This window comes from Nyctereutes procyonoides, unplaced genomic scaffold (genome assembly GCF_905146905.1).
Source record: "Nyctereutes procyonoides isolate TBG_1078 unplaced genomic scaffold, NYPRO_anot_genome, whole genome shotgun sequence".
In the NCBI taxonomy this organism is placed as follows: Eukaryota; Metazoa; Chordata; class Mammalia; order Carnivora; family Canidae; genus Nyctereutes; species Nyctereutes procyonoides.
Genome location: NW_026575131.1, coordinates 38,897,057 through 38,919,374, shown reverse-complemented (window position 1 = coordinate 38,919,374; position 22,318 = coordinate 38,897,057). Strand labels below are relative to the sequence as shown.

Genomic DNA, 22,318 nt, shown 5'->3' with positions numbered 1-22,318 from the left:
TGTGTCCAGCCTCTAGTGCAGAGGGGCCATGCAGGGGAGCATATCAGGATCTCGCCTGTGCACTTGGCTTGGGGCCCCAGAGAAGGTTCAGTGGGTTATGGGGGGTAGGGGGGTAAAAGTTACAGTCAAGAGGAAAGCGGTTTTCAGTTTCTCACGCCTCATTTCCTCTCCTGGCTCTTTCAGGTCCATGCCCCTCATGAAAATTTAGCTTTGCTACTTATCTGTTATACAGTCATACAGTGTTTGTTGTTATTTATTATACAGGGGGATGGCCTAACTCGTTCTTGCTGATGCATGGGAAAGTGTTAATTTATGTGGTTTATCTTATAATTGACCACTTCTTGGTTTCTCTTAGCTCCATTGTTCGTTGCTTCTCTTAGATTTTTTTTAATTTTAATTTTCTTTTGTTTAAAAAAAATTTTTTAATTTAAATTTTAAACATACAATGCGATATTGGTTTCTGGAGTAGAATCCAGTGATTCACCATTTACATAAAACCCCCAGTGCTCATCCCAACAAATGCCCTCCTGAATGCCCATCCCCCATCTAGCCCATTCAGCCCCCCACCCCAGCAGCCCTCAGTCTGTTCTCTGTCATAAAAAGTCTCTTATGGTTGTTTCCCTCTCTCCCTTTTTTCTTTTCCTTCCTTCCCATATATTCATCTGTTTTCTTTCTTAAATTCTACATGAGTGAGATCATAGGGTACCTTCTCTACATTGATATTTTACCGCTGAAAATAATGACATATTTGTCTTTTCCTTTCTAATATTTATAGCTCTTATTTATTTTCCTTGTCTTTTGGCTTGGCTAAGACCTTCAATATAATATTGTAAAATAGTGATGGCTAGAGCACTTGTACCTTGTTTCCCATATGTGTAGGGAAACTGGTGCCTCCCTATTAAGTGCACTTGCTTTGATTTTGGAGAGACAGCCTTTCTCTAGTTAAGGATGGCTCCATTCTAGTCCTAGATGACTCCATTTTGTTTGTTTATTTTAGAAGCTTCTTTATTTGCATCATTTGTGTGACAAACCTTCAGTGAGTGCTGATGTCAGGCCTACCCTTGGTACCAGAGTATGAAGGAAAACTTCATACTCTGACATAGATGCTGCCCCTAAGGAGTGCACTACCCAGTGGAGGCTAGAGACAAGTGAACAGGTCCTTGTCTTTCAGCCACATGGCATGCAATTGGCAGCTGTCTGCTCAGCACCATGCAGGGCACTGGGGTGGCCATGTTCACATAAAGCCCTGCTGCCTTAAAGCCCCGGGGTGGGGGGGCCTCATATCCTCTCCCACTGAAGTTCCCACACAGCAGTTGCAGTGCTCAGCCTGAGGCCTTCTCTGATACACAGGCCAGCTTGGTAAGTGGGCTCCAAGCCTATGCCCTGGAGCAGGCCCAAGCCAGGGAAGGTGGGAATTGGCTACACACCCCCACTTCCTCACTCCTTGGGTGGGACAACCATGAGGTATGTTCTGCTCTATCTCTCAGCTGAGGAATGAGCCCCAGTTGCCCACAGAGGGAACCCATTCACTACCATACCTAGCTAAGTTTCCTTCCCTGCCTTCCTCTCTCCTCTATGTCAGTTACTGGGAAGGCTCTATGATTTTGCCTGACTCACAGGCTAACAAGTTAGCCCATTATACTCTCAAAGCTGCTGCCAGAAGGCACAAGACTTATGGTTCAGAAATAAAGATTGGTTTGTTACAGTAACAGCAGGGGACAGAGGATCAACATTTTCTTGCACCACTTCCCTGAACCCCAGTTCCCAAAGGTGACCCAGGAAGCACCAGATGGGGCCTGCACATACAGTGGGTTTGTATTACAGGAGAGGAGCCCTGGGGCTGGGGGCCTGAATGTTTTGTAATAGGCTGCCAGCAAACTTGCCAACCTTGGCCTCAGAGGGAGCTACTGTCTTTGCTGTGCTGGAGAAGAAAGAAATCTGCCTTTTTCCCTGGAGAGAGATATTGTCTCTGTTTTCTAAGGCTGCTCAGTTTAATAATCACTCTTGATAGGATTGTTTGGAACAAGGGAGTCATTGCCTCTATAGGTAAGGATACGGAAATGGAAGAGAACCATGGAGAAATGTCTCCCAAGACCTTAATGGTGAGTCTTTTTTTTTTTTTTTTTTTTCTGATGTAGGTTCCACACCCAGCATGGAGTCCAACGCAGGGTTTGAAATCATGACCCTGGGATCCCTGGGTGGCGCAGTGGTTTGGCGCCTGCCTTTGGCCCGGGGCGCGATCCTGGAGACCCGGGATCGAATCCCATGTCGGGCTCCCAGTGCATGGAGCCTGCTTCTCCCTCTGCCTGTGTCTCTGCCTCTCTCTCTCTCACTGTGTGCCTATCATAAATAAATAAAAATTAAAAAAAAAAAAAAAGAAAAAGAAATCATGACCCTGAGATCTAGACCTAAGCTAAGATGGAGTCAGATGCTGAACTGACTGAACCACCCAGGCGCACCCCTACTGGTGATTATTGGCATCACCTCCCAAATAAGCTACTTGCATTTGGATCATTGTCTTAGGGCCTACTTCTGGGGAAGTCCTCCCCAACCTCCCAGACAGGGAGATTACACTAAAAGGGCATTAATGGATTTCTGATGTGACTCTCCTTTCCGCAGACTGACATGCCCTGCAAATAATTCAGGGGAGCACATAAAAGAAGAAGCTTCCTCACCCAGAATCAATACTGTTGTGACCCTGAGGGAGGTGCTCTAAAGGGCTCTTAGGGTTTCTTTTATCATGTTTAAATATTTAACATTTATGGTGGTTGCCTGTGTCATGTAGACATTGGACTTTGTTGTTTTTTTTCCCAAAGCATTCCAATACCATTTATTAGAAATTGTGTCTGGTCTCTCTGTTTTTTTTTTTAATTTTTATTTTTATTTATGATAGTCACACACAGAGAGAGAGAGAGGCAGAGACACAAGCAGAGGGAGAAGCAGGCTCCATGCACCGGGAGCCCGACATGGGATTCGATCCCGGGTCTCCAGGATCGCGCCCTGGGCCAAAGGCAGGCGCTAAACCGCTGCGCCACCCAGGGATCCCTGTGTCTGGTCTCTTACTGCTCTTTTCTCATCTGACTGGGGCCTGTCATTTAGAACATATCACAAACACACAAATGATCAATTCACAATAAATGGGCTTAAGAATATGTGGGCATCATGATCATTGGGGATTTGACCCTCAGTGCTGGCACAGGGTGAGACAGACCCAAACACCTACTCGTGATGATACCATTCAGGCCCTGGGGAAATGCAGAGAGATTATGACCTTGCCTCAGAGTTCACAGAGGATTTGAATGTGAATTGGGAAGGTTTATTTCTATAAAAATAATTAACAGTGAATAAAAATTTCAAAAAGTTATAGTTTTACATCTTTTTAATTTAAATGTTATCAATTCATTGTAACATATTTTGCCTTTTAATTGTACTAATTTTGATTATTGTTAAAATAGCTTTTTGAGTATATTTTAAATAGTTTTCCATTTTTTAAAAAAATTATTTATTTATGATAGTCACACACACAGAGAGAGAGGCAGAGACATAGGCAGAGGGAGAAGCAGGCTCCATGCACCGGGAGCCTGACATGGGATTCGATCCCGGGTCTCCAGGATCGCGCCCTGGGCCAAAGGCAGGCGCCAAACCGTTGCGCCACCCAGGGATCCCTCCATTTTTGTTTATTAAAATTTTCAGGGGGGAGCAGAGGGAAAGAGAGAATCTTAAGTAGGCTCCACGCCCAGTGTGGAGCCTGATGCAGGGCTGGATCTCACGACCCTGAGATCATGACATGAGTCAAAATCAAGAGTCAGACACTTTACCAACTGAGCCACTCATGCTCCCCAATACTTTTCAGTTTTTTTTTCTTTTCAGTTTTTAAATATATTTAATTTATATTTTGTTTTTGTGCTCTTTGAATGTAATATTTCACTTTACTCTTTTAAATCATTACTGCCAATAGGATAGTAATTATATGAAAAATCTTGATTATAATTAAGATAACCAATAGGTTTAACTGGAATAAAACAAGAACAGTGAATGTTACAGAATTAATATATAATACTTTATGAGTTAGGCATGTCTTTATTTTCTAGATGTTACTCATTTAACACCACTGAACACCTGGACGTGAGCAATAATCATGAAACTTAATCATCTTTGATATCGACTTCCTGATATCTTTATGTGACTTCCAGACATAGAAAAACCACAGATACACAGATTTTGTTTTGTTATGAAATTTTCTTTCTTGAATAGGAGGATAGAACATATTTTACTAGCACTTTATAGCTTGATTTATGATGTTTAAATATGTAGATTCTGTAATGTGGCCCTGCATGTGTCCTTTTGCCCAGAGCACTAAAGAGTCAGGGCCGGTGCTCTGGTGGGAAGAGCAGACATGTCCATGGGTACTTCTTGCCCCAACAATGGCCAGAGAAAGAGTGCTGCTGGGGTTCACATCTACGTGGGTTCATGTTAACGGGGAGTGGGGGGTGTGGTAAGACTAAGGAGGAAACCCCAAGGAGAAAGGAAATCACTTAATCTACACATTTGCTCCTTACTGTGATAAAGGTAAGTGATAACATCATCCCCATGTTTTTGGTTTTTTTTTTCATCATCCCCATGTTACAGAGGGTGGCTCAGAGAGGATTCGTGAATGGCTCAAGTCACGCAGGTTGCCTAGCTCTGAAACCACCTACAGCAGGGCAGCAGTATCCCCCTGCAAACCTAGTAGATGCCACCCAGCAGCTCTGTTACTCAGGTTCCTTCCAGCCATCTTGACCTGGGTGAAGGTGCAAGGCCTCTAGGTGGTGGAGAATGCAGCATTTCCCCCACTGCCAGCTGCCTCAGGTAGCCTCAGAGCACCAGCATGCCCAGACACAAGCACATAGATGACCTGTGTCCCTAGGCTGCCCCGGCATTCTCCTGTAGGGGTCAAAGGACCTCTCTGTCACAGGTCTGACTCACAGCCCCACCCGGGCACTGAACCTCAGGACTTCTCAATGCCAGGACTGGCCCTGGAGGATGTGTTGGGGGTGGGTGGTAGCAGGCTTGGGGCTGTGCTCAGTGAGAGGCAAAGAGTGACCTGAGGGCATGAGGGGAGGGATAAGTCCCTGCCTCTGGTCCAGCCTAGGCTAGAGAGGGTTCTCCATTCTTCTGAAGGCAAACCTTTCCTGAGAGGTTAGAAGGCTGCCCTGAGGCCACCCAGCCAGAGAGGGAGGCCCTTACTTGCTCTCTGTGCTGATCCTGACCTGTCCTCAATCCCCTCAGCCAGCCTTTCAGGCTCCTACTCTGATGGTGACCACCCTGGGACCTGGTAAGGGGAACACTGAGCCACACTCACAAAACGTAGCTGAACCCCAGCCCTGTCCCAGACCTGGGTCATAGCCCCCAGGGCTTTCCTAGGGGCCCTGTAGCATATCATCTTCATTAGCCAGGCAGGGAAACTGAGGCTCCAATTGGCTGGTTGTGTGCTGAAGGCTGCCCAGCTGGGCATTGGGTTGGGACAGCTCTACATGGCCTGATGCAAGGTTGAGGCCTGTACCCCAACTGTGGGATGGGGATCTGAGTGAAAGGCCACAAAGGAAAAGACTGCCTGTAGGAATGACAGGAGTTCTGACCAGGGGTTGTCTGTCCATCAGGAAGGGGAATTCTGTGAGCCAGGCCTGGCACCACTGGCCCTGCTCTCCCTCCTGCTCTCCTTAGCCCTTCCCACACTGCTGCTCACTGGTCTGAACAATACAGTTGTGCCCAACATCCCACCTATACCTGTGTGCTCACACCCGCATGCTGACCCAATCCCCAGACACACATGCACACACACCCCTTCCCTACTGTTTCTGGTTGTCCACTCTGTGCCCATTTCTGGGCTGGAAGCTGAGTACTGCAGAGGTTGTGCCAGAACTAGGCCTCTTCTGGGGCCCAGCAGACTTAATGCTGAGATGGTGGAGTCTCAGGAGGCAGCTGCAGTCAGGTAGGGCTTCCTGGAGGTGAGGACCCAAAATGAGGCCTCAGCACCCCTACCCCCCTCACTGAGGTCACTGTCTGTCCTCTGAGCCTCTCTCCCTGGAGTAGCCAGCAGGTTCCAGGAAGTGTCCCTTCACCCTGCAGTGCTGATTCCAAGAAATGTAGCTCCTGGCAGGGCTTGCTCAGGATCCTTTCCTAGAACACAGGCCTTGCCCCGCCCAGGCTGCTGGAGCCTATTGGGCAGCTGGTGGAGGTAGTGGAGGAGGGGGTACCCTGGGAGGAGCCTCTGGAGCAACCAGACACTGGGAGGGGGGGCCCAGGCTGTCTGCCTGGAGGGGATGGAGGCCAGAAAGTCAGTGAGTGTGAGGGTGCTTTGACCCCTTGTTGCTGCGGGGGGGCGTCCAGTGAGTTCAGCTCAGAGCCTCGCTGCACACACAGGAGGCTCGCTCCTTGGGCCCAGGAATTTAGTAGGCTGCTGCAATTCCACCCAACATCTCACTCTGTGCCCCTGCTAGCCTGGCACCCTGGGGTCCCATCCTATGGACGAAAGGCACAGGCCTTACTCTGGCCCCATGAAGTGGGGCCTTCATCAGACAACCTCCAGAGGGAGAGGCCAGGGGACAGGAGTGGCAGGTTCAGAGCTGCAAGAGGGGAATGGGACTGTCAGTCTTGGGGCTCTTGGAAGGATGTGAAATCTGCATTATTAATACTCTTAAAATTTCACCTAGCCTGGTTAGGACAGAGGAAGTCACCCCACCGCATAGCTCAGCAAGTCAGGTCAGGTAGAGGGGGGTCCGGGGGACAGGATCAGGTTCATGGACAAGGACAGGCCCCAACCTCCCTCAAGGTCACGGACCAGTCCTCCACCCCCACCACCGCTGAGCTGGCAGCCCTGCCCGGCCCGCCTGGGACCTGCCAGATCACGTTGAGCAACCAGTTCCTGAGAAGCGTTGAAGGCTGTTTGGTTTAAAATTAACTCCCCCACTCCTCCCTCCCCTGCCTGTGGGCCTCCTCTGAGTTCTTGGAAGAGGCGCTCTGCTCTTTCTTCCTGGGAAGAGGCCTCCAGCCGCAGCTGCTCCGATTCTAGTGAAAACACCTCACCCCGGGTGGGGGCGGGGGAGGGGTGCGACACCACGCCTTCTCCGCCCTCTGAAAGGCCCAGGGATCCTCCTGGAGCCTAGCATGCCCTGGTTTGCCCAGTGAGACCCAGAGGAGAAAGGGAGTGATTGTCAAGGTACTGACAGGGGTGCTACTGCCCCAATCGGGGGCCCGCTGGCTCTGAGCCAAGAGGTAGAGGGCTACAGAGACCCAGCCTTGGCCCTGGGGTAGAGAGATCACGTGCGGATCACGTGCGGACGGCAAACTCAGGACTTCGGCTTCTTTGAGACCCATGTGGCTCAGAGAGATAAAACTAGCTGTGCGGGGTCACCCAGCTTTGCTGGCCAGGCTGACAACACTGACCTGGCAGTGATGCCCCAGGGCAGCCCCCGAAGTCACCTTGGAGCTGGAGCCCGGAGCCAGAGTGCTGTCTGTGAGGAGGTCCTTGTCTCTTACCCACACTCCTCTAACTGCCCTGGGAACTCACTTTCTTTTCAATAGGCCTTAATCATCTAGTGTCTCCCTGGGCTCCATGTCTTTGGGGCTTTGGAGAAAAGGTTTCCTGAGAACCTGCTCTCCTTATGCCTCCTCCTACCATGGCCATCTATCCAAAAGAGCTGAGAAAAACAAAGGAATGTTGGCCAAGTGGAAAGGTCAACACACACACACACACACACACACACACACACACACACACACACACACTCAGTGATGTTCAGGGGTGGGACTAATGGGGGTAGAGAGCAGTGAAATGCTCTTTGGGAGGAGGCTGAGGGCCTAGAGAGGGCCCTTTCCAGATCAAAGTTTTGGCCCAACCCAGACTAAGTAAAATTCTCCCCTCTGATGGAGGAGGACCCCGGCTTTGCTGAGGAAGAGCCCAGTCTGGCTCACTGATGCTGTGTGAGTGAGAGTCCTCAGAATAGGGCTCTACCTGGGGAGTATTGCTGGGCACCATCTCAGTGTGAGTCTCACTAGGGAGGACTGTCTGGAGGAGTCATGGCAGTCCCAAGTTCCCTCGGCCCTCGCAGGCCACTTCTGGCACTCTGAGCCCTGCCTGCCTCAGCCAGGCCAAGGTCATAGGAGCAACTATCTTTCCATTCAGCATAAAGCTTTGGGTGCACCAAAAAGGCTCCTCCTGCTCTGGGCCTACCTCATCTCCTGGGGTTCACAGGTGAGCATCACTCCACTCACTCTGCAAGCCAGACCCAGCCATTTTCCAATCACCCTGGGGCATGGGCCTGACCACTAACTATTTCTGTTAGACGGATAAGGGCGCTAAGGCTCCAGGAAGAAGAATCCAGCTTTAGACACGGGGAGTCTGAGGGGCCATGAGCCAGGCTCGTCAAGTTGCAGCCAGCAGGCAGCTGATTCCAGTGCAAGAGTTCGAGGGGGAGAGGGACAAGCCTTGGGGTGGGACTCAGAGCCCTGGCTCTAACCCCATATGTGCACTTCCTCCTGGAGACTATGGACAAGCTACTTTGCCTCTGTAGGTTTCAGGCTTGCATCTTTGAAATGGAGGCAGACCCAGAGGCCCCTGCCCAGCTCACCTCTGTCACTTGTAGTTCACCTCTGAGGGCGCAGAATACCGATGGCCAGATAAGGAACAAACCTTGAGGGAGGCCATCCTCTGGGTCTGGGGCAGGGTAGCAAATGGCCTAATCTTTACTATTACTATGAGAGAAGTTGCTAGAAGGTTGGGCTGGCCTCACTTCCACCCCAACCCACACATAAACCAGACCAAAGGGTCTGTTCCCCCAGGACCAGAACCCAAGGTCCCTGGCAACTGACTCCTGAGGGTGGAGGGCTGGGTGTAGAGGGCAGAGCTAGTTGGGAGAGGGCCAGCTTATGACTCCAGGCGGTTCTAGCCCAGCTCCCCTACAGCCCCGATGGGGACCTCAGCAGACATCAACACCTGCCCAGCCCTCCTCTCAAAAAAGACGAGAATGATGGACTGGGGAGAGTTGCAATGACAGCCGCAGCAGCTCTCCTCAGCATCACCTCATAAATCCTCCTGTGCTCCCCATGTCCGCCCTGAGGGAGGTGCTGTCATTCTCCTCACTTCACAGCCAGGAATCTCTCCTGGGCCAGTGAGGTTGAGACTCCCCAGAGCCAAGCGCACGGCACACAATCCAGACTGGAGGGGAATGGGGGTAAAACCAGGGTGGGGTCGTGTTAGCCAGGGTTAAATCTCCAGGGCCTCCTCTTCTGGAATCTCAGATCCGTGAGGCTCAGCCTGCTGCCCAAGGGGCTAGCTGCATGGCCAGCCTAAACTGGGGAGGAAGGCCCATGCCATGCAGTCCAGTTGGCGAGGACTCACCATCAGAGGTTGTTGAGTTTCTGGCAAAGCTTGAACCTGCTTTATATTAAAACTGGTCTAACAGGTTGGTGTGAAGGGACTGCCTAGGCCTGCAGAGGCTCCACTTCTGGAAGAAGAAGGACCTCACAAAGGTCCCCAGAATCCTCCTGCTTTCTTGGTCAGGACTTACTTCAAGTACCCGCCTGCACCTCACCGTGAGCAGCTGTGCAGGGTGAGAGGGCTCCCAGCTGAGAGTGCGAGCTGCCCAGCTCTGCCCCCAGCCCTCTTCAGAATTGCGTTTGGCCTTGGCCCAGCGACGTTTGCTCAGTTGGCAGATTAAAAGCTGAGTCCGGGTACAGGGGCACCTATGATCCAGGGGGTGTTAGGACACTTGGTGATCATGGAAGAAACATCCCAGCAAGACCCTACTGACGAGAGAAATCTGGATGGCCCAGTTGTATCTCTGTCCCAGTCGTTCCAGAAGGCTCCTGTGAGTCTAGGAAGGGGACACCATGCAGCATCATTCTCCAAACCCATCAGCCCCTCCCAGAAGCAGGTGGATTCTGGAGACCTCACAAAGGTCCTCCTCTGCCAGGAGAAGTGGAGCCTCTGCAGGCCTGGGCTCCCCACTGCCTCCTCCAGAAAGTGCTCCGGAACCCCCAACTCCTTTCTGTGTGCTTTCAGCACCCTGTGGCACCCATAGCATTTCCTTGTGGAACTTGACCTCCTCAGCCCTCCTGGGCAGCCATTCTGGACCTCTTACTCCTGATCACAGTAGGTTGTTCCTGCCTCAAGGCCCTGGCATTGACAGTTCCTCCTCCTTGGATGTCCTTCAGCTATGTTTTCTGCACAGCCGGTTCTTGCTCTTTGCTCGAATGTCCAGGCTCAGTGCCCCCAGAGCTCTCCCTGATCGTCCAATTGGTGGTAGTGCCCCCCATCCAAAGCCACCCTCTGTCCTGCCCCCAGCTTTGCTTTCTTTACACTCTTAAAACTTGCTCTGAGTGCCCATTTGTTCACTTCTCATCTCTTGCTCAGCAGCCCAGGAGCCCCATGAAGATGGGGACCACATCCCTCTTGTCCCCTGCTGTGTCCCCAGGGCCCAGATGGAGTTGGGCCCAGCTGGTGTCTGAGGAGTGTGTGTGCTAATAAAGGACTTAACTGAAGGCTCCCCCATTTGTCCCCAGCCAGTGCTGGCAGGGCACCCCCCTTTTACTAGCCCAGAACCACCCGGCAGTGACTGCACCACCGAGAGGATTTTCAGCATCTGTTAGGCTGGGTCTCTGACTTGGGTTTGGGCCTGACGACATGCCCTCTATTGTCTCTCTTCTGGGCAGGCATCATTCACTCCCCTCAGAGGGAAACACGAAAAGATTGAAGCAGAGAAATATCAGGTGTCTGAGGTAGTCGGCAGCCCCTCCTCAGCCAAGAGCTGGATGCTGGCTTGTACTGAGGCAAAGGTGAGGGGGGGCAGGAGCCTGTTGACCAGACCAATGTCCGGCCCAGAGACCTTAGCAGGAAGGGACATAGGGGGACAAAACCAGCATCTAACTTCATCTTGCCTGAAAGCTGCCAGCCCCCGTGGCCAGCTCTTGCCAGCTCATGTAGTAGCCCGGGGGCAGATAGGTCGTTGGGACACCCCCAAGGCAAGCTCAGCCAGTGTCTTGCCCCCTCTGGGCCTCAGTTTCCTCATCTGTGGGGTATGGGTAATACTTAGATCTACTTCCACAGTTCTTTTTTTTTTTAATTTTTATTTATGATAGTCAGAGAGAGAGAGAGAGAGAGAGAGGCAGAGACACAGGCAGAGGGAGAAGCAGGCTCCATGCACCGGGAGCCCGACGTGGGATTCAATCCCGGGTCTCCAGGATCGCGCCCTGGGCCAAAGGCAGGCGCTAAACCGTTGCACCACCCAGGGATCTCTACTTTCACAGTTCTGGTGAACACTGCATGGGGTGCAAAGCCCTCGTCTATTGCCAGCAGCTGGCAGGCACCCTGAGATGCCTCCCCCTCTGCAGACAATGAAGAGTTTGTGGGCTTCCTCTTGCAGCTTTCGGGCCCAGCCATGTCGCGAAGTGGAGAACACCCTGCCTCTGCCCCCATTGTGTCCACTACTCACCCATCAGGTGACTCAGATCTGGGGTTAAAACAGACAGAATGGTCACCTCAAGCACTCTGGGAGTCACAAAGGGGCTGAGATCCAGGCTGAGGCAATGAGGAACAGCAAGCATCCCTGGCAGGGCCATGATGACCTGGAGGAGGCGTGCCGTCGGGCCCTGCAGCCAGCAACACAGAAGGTGCCAGGCTGGGCACCTGGGCCTGGGCACCCATCCCAGTGAAGTCAGTCTACCCTCACCTCTTGTTTACTCTCATCCAGTATTAGCTCTTTTCTTTTCTCTATCTCCATGCCCACACATTTCTGGGCCTCCACAATTCTGGCTTTTTATCCTTTCCTGCTTCCTCCTTGAAATCAATATACCACTCCTTCTGCTCTCAATCTGCCAACATTTGTCTCTTCTAATCACCTAAGGCCCAAGAAAACAGGAAGGTTAGGACTATTTCTAAAATAAGGGTTAGAGGGCTATAAATGAGTTTCAGAGGAGCTTTCCTGTGAGTTATTCAAGTAAAAGTGCAGAAAATTTCAGGATACAGCAGAATTTCAGGTACTGAAGTGTTATGTTACAAAGTCAGACCATCAGATGACAGAGAGTGTTTTCATTTTTATTGCTTTCCCATCTGCTTTTGGGGTATAGGGCCCTGAGAGGAGAGGGGTCCCCCAACTCCAGCTAGCCTGTGCCAGAACCCTTCTGGGTCCCCCGGGGCCCTGCCAGCTTATTGACCGCTCTCCCCAACTCCACTGTTCTGCCCTACCACACAGAATGAGCCTTCCCTACGCCTCCTTATGGTTGGGAATGAGCTTCCCAGTCGTGCCCTGGTGCCTTTGCAGTCCCTGTACCTTCTCCCTGGAAAGACCGGCCCTGACTTCTCTGTTGACCTCATCTCAAAAGACACTGTCCCCAGGAGTGGACGCCCCCACAGCACCCATCCCCCAGCATTCTCCACTTTCAATCTTTCATTGACATCTCCTGTTTACACATCTCTTGGGTCTGGTGCTCTTCCGCCACCACCCCCTACTTGGCAGTGGCCTGGTCAGTCACCCTGCAGGCAGTCCAGCTGGCCTTCACCTCCTGCCTCCCAACCTCCAAGGGGAATAAGAGGTAGTGAGAGAGAAAGGCTGCCCCCTGGTCACATCCACTGTTTAGTGAGTCCCCTAGCAGGCCCTGCTCAGCCACATACGGTCACTGGGCCCCAGGTGACCCAGACATAGAGTAGGGGATAATAATAATATCAAAAGGGACGAATAGTGTAAGAACTCAAAAGAGGACCCACTGGGGGCTCCTTAAATGAAAAGTACAATTTTATTGTCAATACAGAAAAATCAGTAGAAGAAAAAGACTACCAAACTGGGTTTTGCTTGTTATAATAATTCTTTTATAAAGTCTTATCAGATATGTATTTCTTTCCCTTTCATGTGCAGGCACCTTCCTGGGCAGAAAGCAGGCCCAGCAGACCTGGAGCGGTGGCCCTCGAGCCAGACACCGCTTCCTGACACAGCACACAGTCTTCTGCAGGCCTGCAGCCCAGCCAGATCAGCTCTGTGCAGATAGGGCTCTGCCCTGCGAGGGGCGAGCGGCAGGCTCTGCTGGGCACTGACGCTTTGGCTCCAATCTCTTGTCTATTTACCCACCCTCCCAAAGCAGGGCTGGGGGCAGAAGACCGGGGACACATTCACAGGTTGGGTGGGTCAGCGCCAGGAGAGCCAGAACTGCCTTGGGTCCAGCAACATGTCTCATAATGGGGCTCTCCACAAGGAGGAACCAGAGAAGCTGGGGCAGAGCTGGGGTCTCCAGAGCTCAGGGCTCAGGGCAGAGAGGTGGGGTTGGCTCACCTCGAGGCCACCCCAAGGAGAATAAATAAATAAATACAGGTTAACTTTGCAGTCCCCCAGCCTGGCCTGTTACCCCATAAGGGGACTGTCACTGTCAACCTCAGTTCCTCTGGCCGCCATCCTCCCTGAGACAGGGTGGCAGGAAGGAGGGGGCCCGCCCCACCCTGTGGACTGAAAAACCGGGGCCAGCAAAGTCTACACAGTTCAGGAGGCCAGAGCGGGCGAGTGGGGGCCTGGGCCGAGCCCACAGGGTGAGACAAGGTCCTGCCTGTCTCCCTCTTTTCTGACACATGGCTCACCACAACGGAGCCACAAGGATGCTGGGGGTGTTGACCTCCAAGCTGTGTGATGCTTTTCTCTACCCCTCACCCCCAGCCTTGTTCCTGCGGACTCTTCCTGGTCCAGCTGTCAGGTGCATGCAATCACCAGGATGACTGGAGGAGGGGTGCCGGGGGCCCGAGTCCAGCTGGGGCCGCTGTCCCCTCCAGGGTACGGTTGGGGGAGGCTAGGCAGATGCTCAGCCGGATCAGAGCTGGAAGGGGTACTGCCGGAGGTAGTCAGCCATGCGCCGGGGCAGTGGCAGGCAGTCTACGTCGGGCACCAGACGGTTGATGACAAGGCGGCACAGGTGCTGCAGGCTGCGGGCACTGCTTCTGCGCACAAAGGGCTGTACCAGCCTTAGGTGTACGGCGGTCACTGCGGGGGCAGGCGGCATTGCGTCCCCGGGCACGTCTTCCTTAGGCGTAGGCAGGGCTGGGGCGGGTGCGGGGTCAGGGCTGTCACCTCGGGTGTCAGCGGCACAGGAGGCCACGTAGTGCTGCACAAGGCTGACCACGTCAGGGAAGGCCAGGATGCGCGGCCTGGACAGGCAGTTGGAGTCCAGGCGGAAGCTGGAGTCGGCATACTCGATGCGCACGTTGGTGGGGCCTCGGGTGGTTTTGACCGACAGTGTGAATAGGTAGCTGGGGTGGGTGCTGTCACGTACTAGGAATGTGCCCTCTGGCATCTTCTGCAGGTGTTGCCGGGCCTCACTGGCCGTAATGGAACCCCAATACCAGCCTAGGCAAGTGGAGAGGGGGCCAAGAGACTGGTCACAGGGGAATTTAGCTGGGGGCACCAATGCGGGGCAGAGCAGGGCAGGGGAGGACGCTGCCTCCCCATTTATGCTTCCTGGGGAGGGCTGTACCTCCCCTATCAGACTCTCCTGGGCGGAGCCATGTCTCTCAAATCAGACTCAGCAGACAGAGCTAAGCTTTCCCCAGTGGACTTCCCAGAACAAGGCCTGCTTCCCTCCTCAAACTCACCAGATTCCCGAAGGTAAGAGAAGGTCTTGGCTATGCATAGCAGATCCTCCTCAGGGTCCAGCACCTTGGGCTCACTCTCTGGCTCGGCTGGGGTCTCCTCTGTCACCTCCTCCAGAAAGGCCCCGGCAGGCAAGGGCTGCATAGCTGGTTCGGGCAGCTCCAGGGACTGGGCCCACAGGGCCCGCTGCCCGATCTGCTCCACAGCCAGCAAAGAACAAGGTCTAGAAGGGGTTGGATGGGCAGTGAGTGGCAGCTCTGTGCGCTCCCTATTTCCAGAGATCCACTGCGCCCCGGACAGCTACATGACCTCTGGCTAGTCCATCTCCCACCTCAGTTTCCCCTCTGCCCACTCATGGGCTCAATGAGGTCAGCACACCACACCTCCCAGTTATCACAAAAGCCTCCTTGATGCCTTCCCCCGCATGTGGAGTCTCTTTTGAAACAGACTTCTCCACCTTCCTGTATTTATTGAACGGTAATTAGTCTCTCTATTTTGCACCAACCGGAAACACAGATCATTCCCTAAAGGCGTTTCCAGCTCAGAATGGGCAACTGGTGTCTCCGCCACTGGTAAGATCCAGTGCAAAGAAGCCTCACGTTTGTGCCCTGTAAGCTGAGGGCTGATCAGAAAACACTGGTCCTGCTTGTGCCATGGCTGGGGCCTTCATGGAGTGCTCCAGAGAGGCCCCCAAATTATGGGAGGATGCCTGAGGTTACATGCTACCTCCAATGGACAGGAGTATTTGTCGGAGGGACCAAGGTCCACACTGGCTAGGGCTGAGAGTCTGGAACAATCTCCCCAAACAGGTCAGACTCCTATCCTGTCTCTTCCTCCTCCTAGCTAAGGGTCTAGGGTGGACAGTGGCCTCTGAAGGCACTGAAACATCCCACCTCCCATAAACATGAGCTCCCAGCAAAGGGCAGGGTACCCATTCCACATTCCAGATCTCACCCTGGCAAGCCAGCCCTACTAGGCTTTATGATCTTATGTAAACCTTGCTATTCACTAGGGCTATTCAGCTTCTCCATCCCCTAACAAGGGATGTGACCAGTCCAGATCCTGAGGGGTTTGGCTATACCATATTCCCAGGTGGCTAGAGTTTGGTTGCTGAGCCAGCCTCACTCTGAGCAGTAGACTTTCTCTAGGGAAAGGTCACCCGGTTTGGTGATCCTGGGGCTTTCTGGGAGTGAGGGGTGTAGGCCCTGACTCCCAAGGAAGAGACCACTGGTCCTAACTCAGTCTTCAGGAAATAATATCCTCAGGCCCCAGTTCTCGGTCCCGTCCCCTCCTGGGCCTCAGGACACCAAGATAACAAAACCATGGGCCTTGTATTCCCGGAGAATTTATAATCCAAAGTCATAAAAGCAAAGGGTGTCGTGGGGGAGTCAAGGTCTGCCTGTTGCTGAGCTGAGTCTGTCAGGCCAAAGGAAGGAGCAGGGGGGAAGGCACTCCAGGCAGAGATGACAGTATGGCTGAACAGTGCCAGGTTTCTTATGCGGCAGAGAGAGGTAGACAGGAGCCTTGGCAGGATGCAGGCAGAAGAGCCAGATCTCATAGTGTAGGTTATAGGTGAGCGTTAGAAGATTTTGACAAATAAGGAGAAGGGGCTGTAGGACCCTGGCTCACCACAGCCTGACTAATACTTTCCCACACCCACTCTGGGTGCATTATAGGAGCTCTGACCATCTCCAGACAGCTTAGCAGGGCACTTGTAGGTGTGGGCACCTCTAGAGTCAATGTGGTGTCTGGGTGTGTGAACGGTTGTATTGGGGACGCCTGGGTGGTTTAGTGGTTGAGCATCTGCCTTTGGCTCAGGTCGTAATCCCGGGGTTCTGGAATCAAGTCCCACATCAGGCTCACTATAAGGAGCCTGCTTCTCCCTCTGCCTGTGTCTCTGCCCCTCTCTCTATGTGTCTCATGAACAAATCAATAAATCAATATCTTTTTTAAAAAAAGTAAAAAACCCAGCTATATTGGTCTCTACAACCTCCTGAGAACTGTGTATCTGAGGAGGGGTGTGTCCACAACTGTCATCGTGATGGTGGTGGTGATGGCTGGTGTGTTCCAGGTGTGGGTGGCCTGTACGTGTGTGTGCCTGTTGCAGAGCGCAATCTGTGAGTCCTGACTGGGGACACATGCCAGTGGAGCCTACTCCGCCCTAAGGGTGGACCCCTCACACAAAGCTGGTAGCCCAAACCTACATTTGGGAGTCTCTGTCCCCTACCCCAGGAGGGCACCAGCTGGTTTGTGGCTGTGTGTGTGGAGGTCTTAAAAATCTTGCTCCCTGACTGTGAACACTGGCCCTGAGGTTCCAAAGTGCTTCATCTGGAACAAAGTAAAAAGAGAATGTAGGACCCTAGAATTGGGGGAAGGGTCCTGAGGACAAGGGTGTGGGGGGTGTTTAGGAGTCCCAAAATTCAGAGGAGGAGATACTGGAGACAATTAGGGGGAAAAGTATAGTAGTGTAGTCTTCCTAGCACCTCCAGCCCTCCTCCCTGGCAACTGCTCAGAGCAAGGGACACTTCAGCCTGGCCCCACCTTCCACCCTTCTTCACTTGGTACTATGCCAGTTCTGATAACAACAGCCACTGGGCCTCCCAGCTTTCCCTGGGTGGGGAACACACTCATCTCTCCTTTCTATCTCCCTGGAGCTTTCTGAATTCCTGTCAGATCAGTCCGGAGAGCATCAGACCTATTGGTTGAAAGGGATGCTGAGGCGGAAGGAACGTACCAAGAATGCTCAGTTGAGGCCAAGACTCTGTCTCTTATCAGTCCCCACCCTACCCCAGTCTTTGGGGGGAAAGTTGGAGAAGGGAGGCAGGCGCCAAGTCCTCACATTGGGATCCCAGACTGGGCCGAAAGGAGGGGTGAGGCAATGATGGGGCACCACAGGCAAAATTAGGCCCAGATCAGACTCTCCAAGAGCTGCTGGTCAGCAGGGGCCAACCTGGGGGGAGGCGAGGATCTCAGGCCGGCCTCCCAAGAAGAGCCTAACTGCTGGCCCAGGCAGAACGGCGGGTGGGGCGGAGGGGGCAGGGGCTAGCCCAAGGTCACCAGGAGGCCCCGCGGCCTGCGGCCTGCGGCCTGCGGGCGGGCTAGAGAGCTCGGGGCAGGGGAGCCAGCGCCTGGAGGACGAGCTTCGCCGGCTGGCCGTCAGCTGCTCCAGCCAGCACCCAGGGTTGGCCCACCCCGCCGCCGGCCGACCTCCCGTCTCGGGACCCCCCGCTCCCGCTGGTCACCCCGAGGTCCCCCTGCACCCGCTCATCTCCGACCCGTCAGGCCCTCCCGACGGCCGGCAGCGAGCACGAGGCGCTCGGCGCTCTCCGCACAGGCCGCGGGGCGCCGGGGCCGGGGGGAGGGGGGCGGCGGGCGCGCTTACCCCTGGACGCAGAGGACCATGTCCCGGCAGCGGCGGCGGCAGCTCCGGAGCTGGGGCTCGGCCGCGACGGCGGCGGCTGGAGGGACCCGTGGGCGCAGCTCTCGCTCGCGGGCAGGCTCCCCGGGCGCACCGGCGGCGGGCTGGGACTGAGAGGCGGCGGCGCGGGCGGCGGGCCGGCAGGGCGCGGGGGCGGGCCGGGAGGCGGGGCGCGGCGGCCGCCTAATCTTTTGTCCTCCGTGTCCCGGCCCTTCCCGGAAACGACGTCTTCCTAGAACCGCCGGCCGTGCAGCCGGGCCGGGGAGCCGCGGGGCGGGGGCGCAGCGGCGGCCTAGTGCGGCGCTGGGGGCCGCCAGAGGAAACACCTTTGACAGATTTCCAAGAACTTTCCAGGAAAATGGGGCGGGGTCCCGCTCGCCGACCAATCGCAGCTCGGGGGGCGGAGCCGAGTGGCCGGGGCGGGCCAATTGCAGCCTTGGGATAGGAGGCTGAGGAAAGAGCTGGGCCGAACGTGACCTCGACGCCAGTAGGGAAAGACCCGGTTGGAGAAGGCCGGGGAGGCGTAGGGGTTGTACCTGCCCGAGCCCAGACTTCTTTTGGGCATTCCGCTTCCGCTTCGTTGGGGACCGGCGCCTTTATCTCTCTGTTGACCTGGTGGCAGGGCAAGAGCAGGGTCACGGGCCTGTCCTCCCAGCTAGCGCCGCCCCCATAGCGGTCTGTCTGCTGTGCCAGCGCCCCCTGTGGGCCGCATTTGGATCCCCGGACTCTGCGTGGGGTGGTGGGGAAGTGAGTGGCATGGGGTGGGGGTTTTGCGAACATAGGAGGAGGGGAGGAGTGCAGAGGCGGGCCTCAGATCCGAACAGGTCCTCGAGGGTCAAGGATCCACCACAGCGAGAACGTTTTCTCTGAAAGAGTTGGGGGAGAAGGCGCACCCCAACTTTGGGATGGGGGCAGGTGTGGCGACCTCATTACCCACTTGATGGCTGGGGCACTGGGAGACCCCACCATGGGGCACCTATGCAGGGTGCAGTCTCTTCAGTAGAAACTGTCTACCGCCCCCATTACTATGAAGACAAAGGGGTTTCACAGCTGCCAAGCAACAGAACTAAGATGTGAACCTGGGTCTCTATGGGACCAAATCCCAAGCTCTCTGTCCCGGGACTACTTGTTCCCTCTAACTGGACACTTAGTATGTGCCATGTACTATATCAGTGATTTCCAGCCTCATCTAACCACTACATATTGGGTCCTCTTCACAGGTGAGGAGATGGAGGCCCAGAGAAGTTAAAATGTACCCTGAATCTCACAGCTGGCAAGTGGTGAGTTGGTGCTTGGAGCCCAGTCCACCCCCTCCCCCATCCTATCTAGGTGCCCTGACCTAACAACTCTTAGGTATCCTTCAAGGTCCAGCTTTAAGGTCCTCGGTGAAGCTTCCCTGCCAGTCAATGTCAGAGCACCACAGCCGTCCCCTTGAAAGCTCCCTTACAGATGTCAGTGATTATGCAGTTCTGTGGGTTAAAGGGCCCCAAGGATTTTGCCCTCCAACCACCTTTTGTGAATTTGACAGAGTTAAGCACCTCACGTCTCTGCTTGGTATGTGGTATGCCCCTGTTTTGCCCCAGGTGTTGTGGGTTCCTGGCCATCTTATCACCACTCCTGCTCTGATTACTCCCTACCCAACCCTGCTCTGACTGCTGGGCCCACAATGCCACCCAGTGGTAATTCCTCTCAGTTTCACTTGTCAAATTTTCTTGTTCTCTCCAGGATAAGGCCTCCTGGCACTCCTTGCACCTTGCTGCAGGGAATCCCTGCTCCTCCCCACCAGGAGTAGTCACAAGATGGGTCATCACAATAATAATACACAGCAGTGCCTTCCTCAAAGTCTGGCTCATTTGGTCTCTCCAGTCTCATCATTTCAGCCTTTCCTCTCCCTGAAGAATAGTCCACACAGGTGTGTATGTGTGTATATGTTTCGGGGGTATGTATATTCAGTCCTCTACTCCCCATCCCTACTCCTTGATATGTGCGCACACACATACACTGGACCCCTTTAACAAAGTCTGCCACCATGAACCCACCCCTATCCTGGCCCAGCCATCCCAAATAGTGAATTCTCACACCAGTGTGCAAGTGGTTGTTAGAAAATGAGCATCTAGGGGAAACCATGTATTCTGAGTCTCTTGGGTTGAATCAATAGTTCAGAACATCTATGATGGATCTATGTGGGACATGTGTGTGTGCTTGTGTAAGCATTGGCATTGGTGGGGAGACTGCAAAGGGACAGGGATCACCACCACTGCTTACTTTTCACATTTCCCTATGGTCTGAATTTATTGTAACAAGGAAGTTTTACTTATGCAAGTAAAATTTGAATTAAGAAGAGATCAGTTAAAAATACAATTATAAAATGTTTAGAACAATTATAATCAGATTCGATTTTTAGAAACTAAGATAGCAATCACAGCATACACTGAGATAATTTGGCTGGGAAAGGAGCCAGCCCCCACCCTCAGCTGCTCAGCGCTCTGCTTGTGAGTGGGACCCTGCTTGTCCAGAAAGCTCTTGCTCAGCTTTGGGTTCATCTGGCCCAAACCATCACCTTTAGAGGGAGGAACCATCTCCACTCTCCAAGCTGTAGAAGCTTCCAGATCACAGAGCTTCCTCCAAATCTCTGAGATATTAGATCAGATTCTGAGATGGGGCTCAGGGACCGAGGACTGGGTCCAGCTGGGCATAAATGTGAGTGTGTGTGTGTGTGGGGGGGTGCATATGTATGCCCATGTGTCTGTACACATGAGCAAATCTGTGCTTGTGCATCTGTGAGCATGTGTAAGAGCATATTTGTACAAGTGGATGTGGGAGGGGGCAGGAAGGCACAGGACAGGAGGGCATCATTTGAGGGTGAGAGCTGGGCCCTGGAATTGTTCTCTGGGGGTTCAGATGGAGACCCTGCCATGAGACTTACTGATCTCAGGCTGGTTGCTTGATCTCTCAGGGCTTGTCTGTCTTGCATCTGTCCTGTAGGCTGCATGACGTGGGTATAACCCTGTTGCCTCTGGTCCCAGTGAGATCATGGAGTTCCCAGGTAGAACACCCTCTCCGTGTCTGATCCAAGAAAAGCGTTCAGTAAGTTGAGGCCATCGTCAGGGTCTTTGTTTCACCAAACTCTTCTAGCCTGAAGGTTGTCTCAAGGTGACAGGGCAGAGTGCCGGGCCCTTTCTTCTGGCTCAACCCCTGTACACAGCAGGTGCCAGTTCTCCAGGAACTGCTGATCTGAAGAGCCTTGGATCTTCAGCCCAGGAGTCCACGTGCATCCACCTGCGTGTGTGCTGGGGTATGGGGAAGTCGGTGGGAGAGCTGTCTGGGCCCAATCCTACCAACAGCAGGGTCTCCGAGACACGGGAGGGGCCGAGGCCTCAGTGCCTGCAGTCCTGACAGTGGCCTGTAGATGGCAGCAGAGGCTCGCGCAGGGACCCTGACCCAGGCCTCACCCACCCAGTCCCAAGTGAGCCACCAAGTTCCAGTCCCTCAGCCTGAGGGTTGGGGAATGGGCGCGGTGTGCTGGAAGAGTGCAGATTCGTCTCAGCAGAGAGCAACACCCCCTGCGGCTCTATACAAGTTGTTTCCTCTGGGTGTGTGTGTGGGGGAGGCGGGGGGGGGGTTGCTCAGTTTCCTCATCCGTGAAATAAGAGTTGTTTAACAGCCTGTGATGGAAAAACTGGCTCAAAATACCTAAGATAGTCTAAGATGGGCTCAGAATAGAAACCTAAAAGTGAACGGCAGCACCATAGCTAATACGGAGTATATAGAGTAGTAGGAGGAGACTTTTCAAACACGACACCAAAAGCTCAAAGTATAAAGTGAAAAGTTAATGGATCTGGCAAAATGAGAATTTAGGATATCTGGTCTAAGTACCCTGTGTATCCCAAGGGGAAAAATAAGCCACAGATATGAGCAGGAGATGCACACAGTGTGAAAGACATCCAGAACCCCCAGGGATTGGAAAGAGGAGAATCACAACGAAATGCCATTTCACTCTGCCTGGTGGCAAAAATTAGGACTTTGGGTACGCTGGCGGTGGGCCACCACTAAGGAAGTCGCAAGCCGGAGGAGCCTTGCTGGAGGGCCGTCGGCAGGGTGCAGAGAACACGCCCGACTCCAGGGCTTCCTGAAGCTCCAAGAGAAACAAGAGTTTCTGCGCTGTCACTTCCTAGGTCGCTGGCAAACTCCGGGGCTGGCGCAGTCCTCGCGGGCCGCTGTGGGCCCGGAGCCAGGAGGTTTCCGCCCCCTTGGAGAAGCCACGCCTCCTGCTCTGCCCAGGCTCCGGGGCGGGGCC

General features: G+C 53.7%; 1 protein-coding gene across 2 annotated transcripts; it reads right to left on the bottom strand.

Moving 5' to 3' along the window:
- Nucleotides 1-12,752: 12,752 nt before the first annotated feature.
- CISH (cytokine inducible SH2 containing protein) lies at nucleotides 12,753-18,349 on the bottom strand. Of its 2 annotated transcripts, none has more exons than XM_055343313.1 (3): nucleotides 17,986-18,349; nucleotides 14,606-14,826; nucleotides 12,753-14,360 (listed from the first exon to the last, which is right to left on the bottom strand). In XM_055343313.1, the coding sequence occupies exons 1-3, from the start codon at nucleotides 18,003-18,005 to the stop codon at nucleotides 13,828-13,830; spliced, it is 774 nt and encodes a 257-aa protein (XP_055199288.1). In that variant the 5' UTR covers nucleotides 18,006-18,349; the 3' UTR covers nucleotides 12,753-13,827. The 2 variants fall into 2 exon arrangements, with proteins under 2 accessions (XP_055199288.1, XP_055199289.1); XM_055343314.1 differs by lacking the exon at nucleotides 17,986-18,349 and adding an exon at nucleotides 16,614-17,812 and having other exon boundaries at nucleotides 14,606-14,830.
- Nucleotides 18,350-22,318: the final 3,969 nt, after the last annotated feature.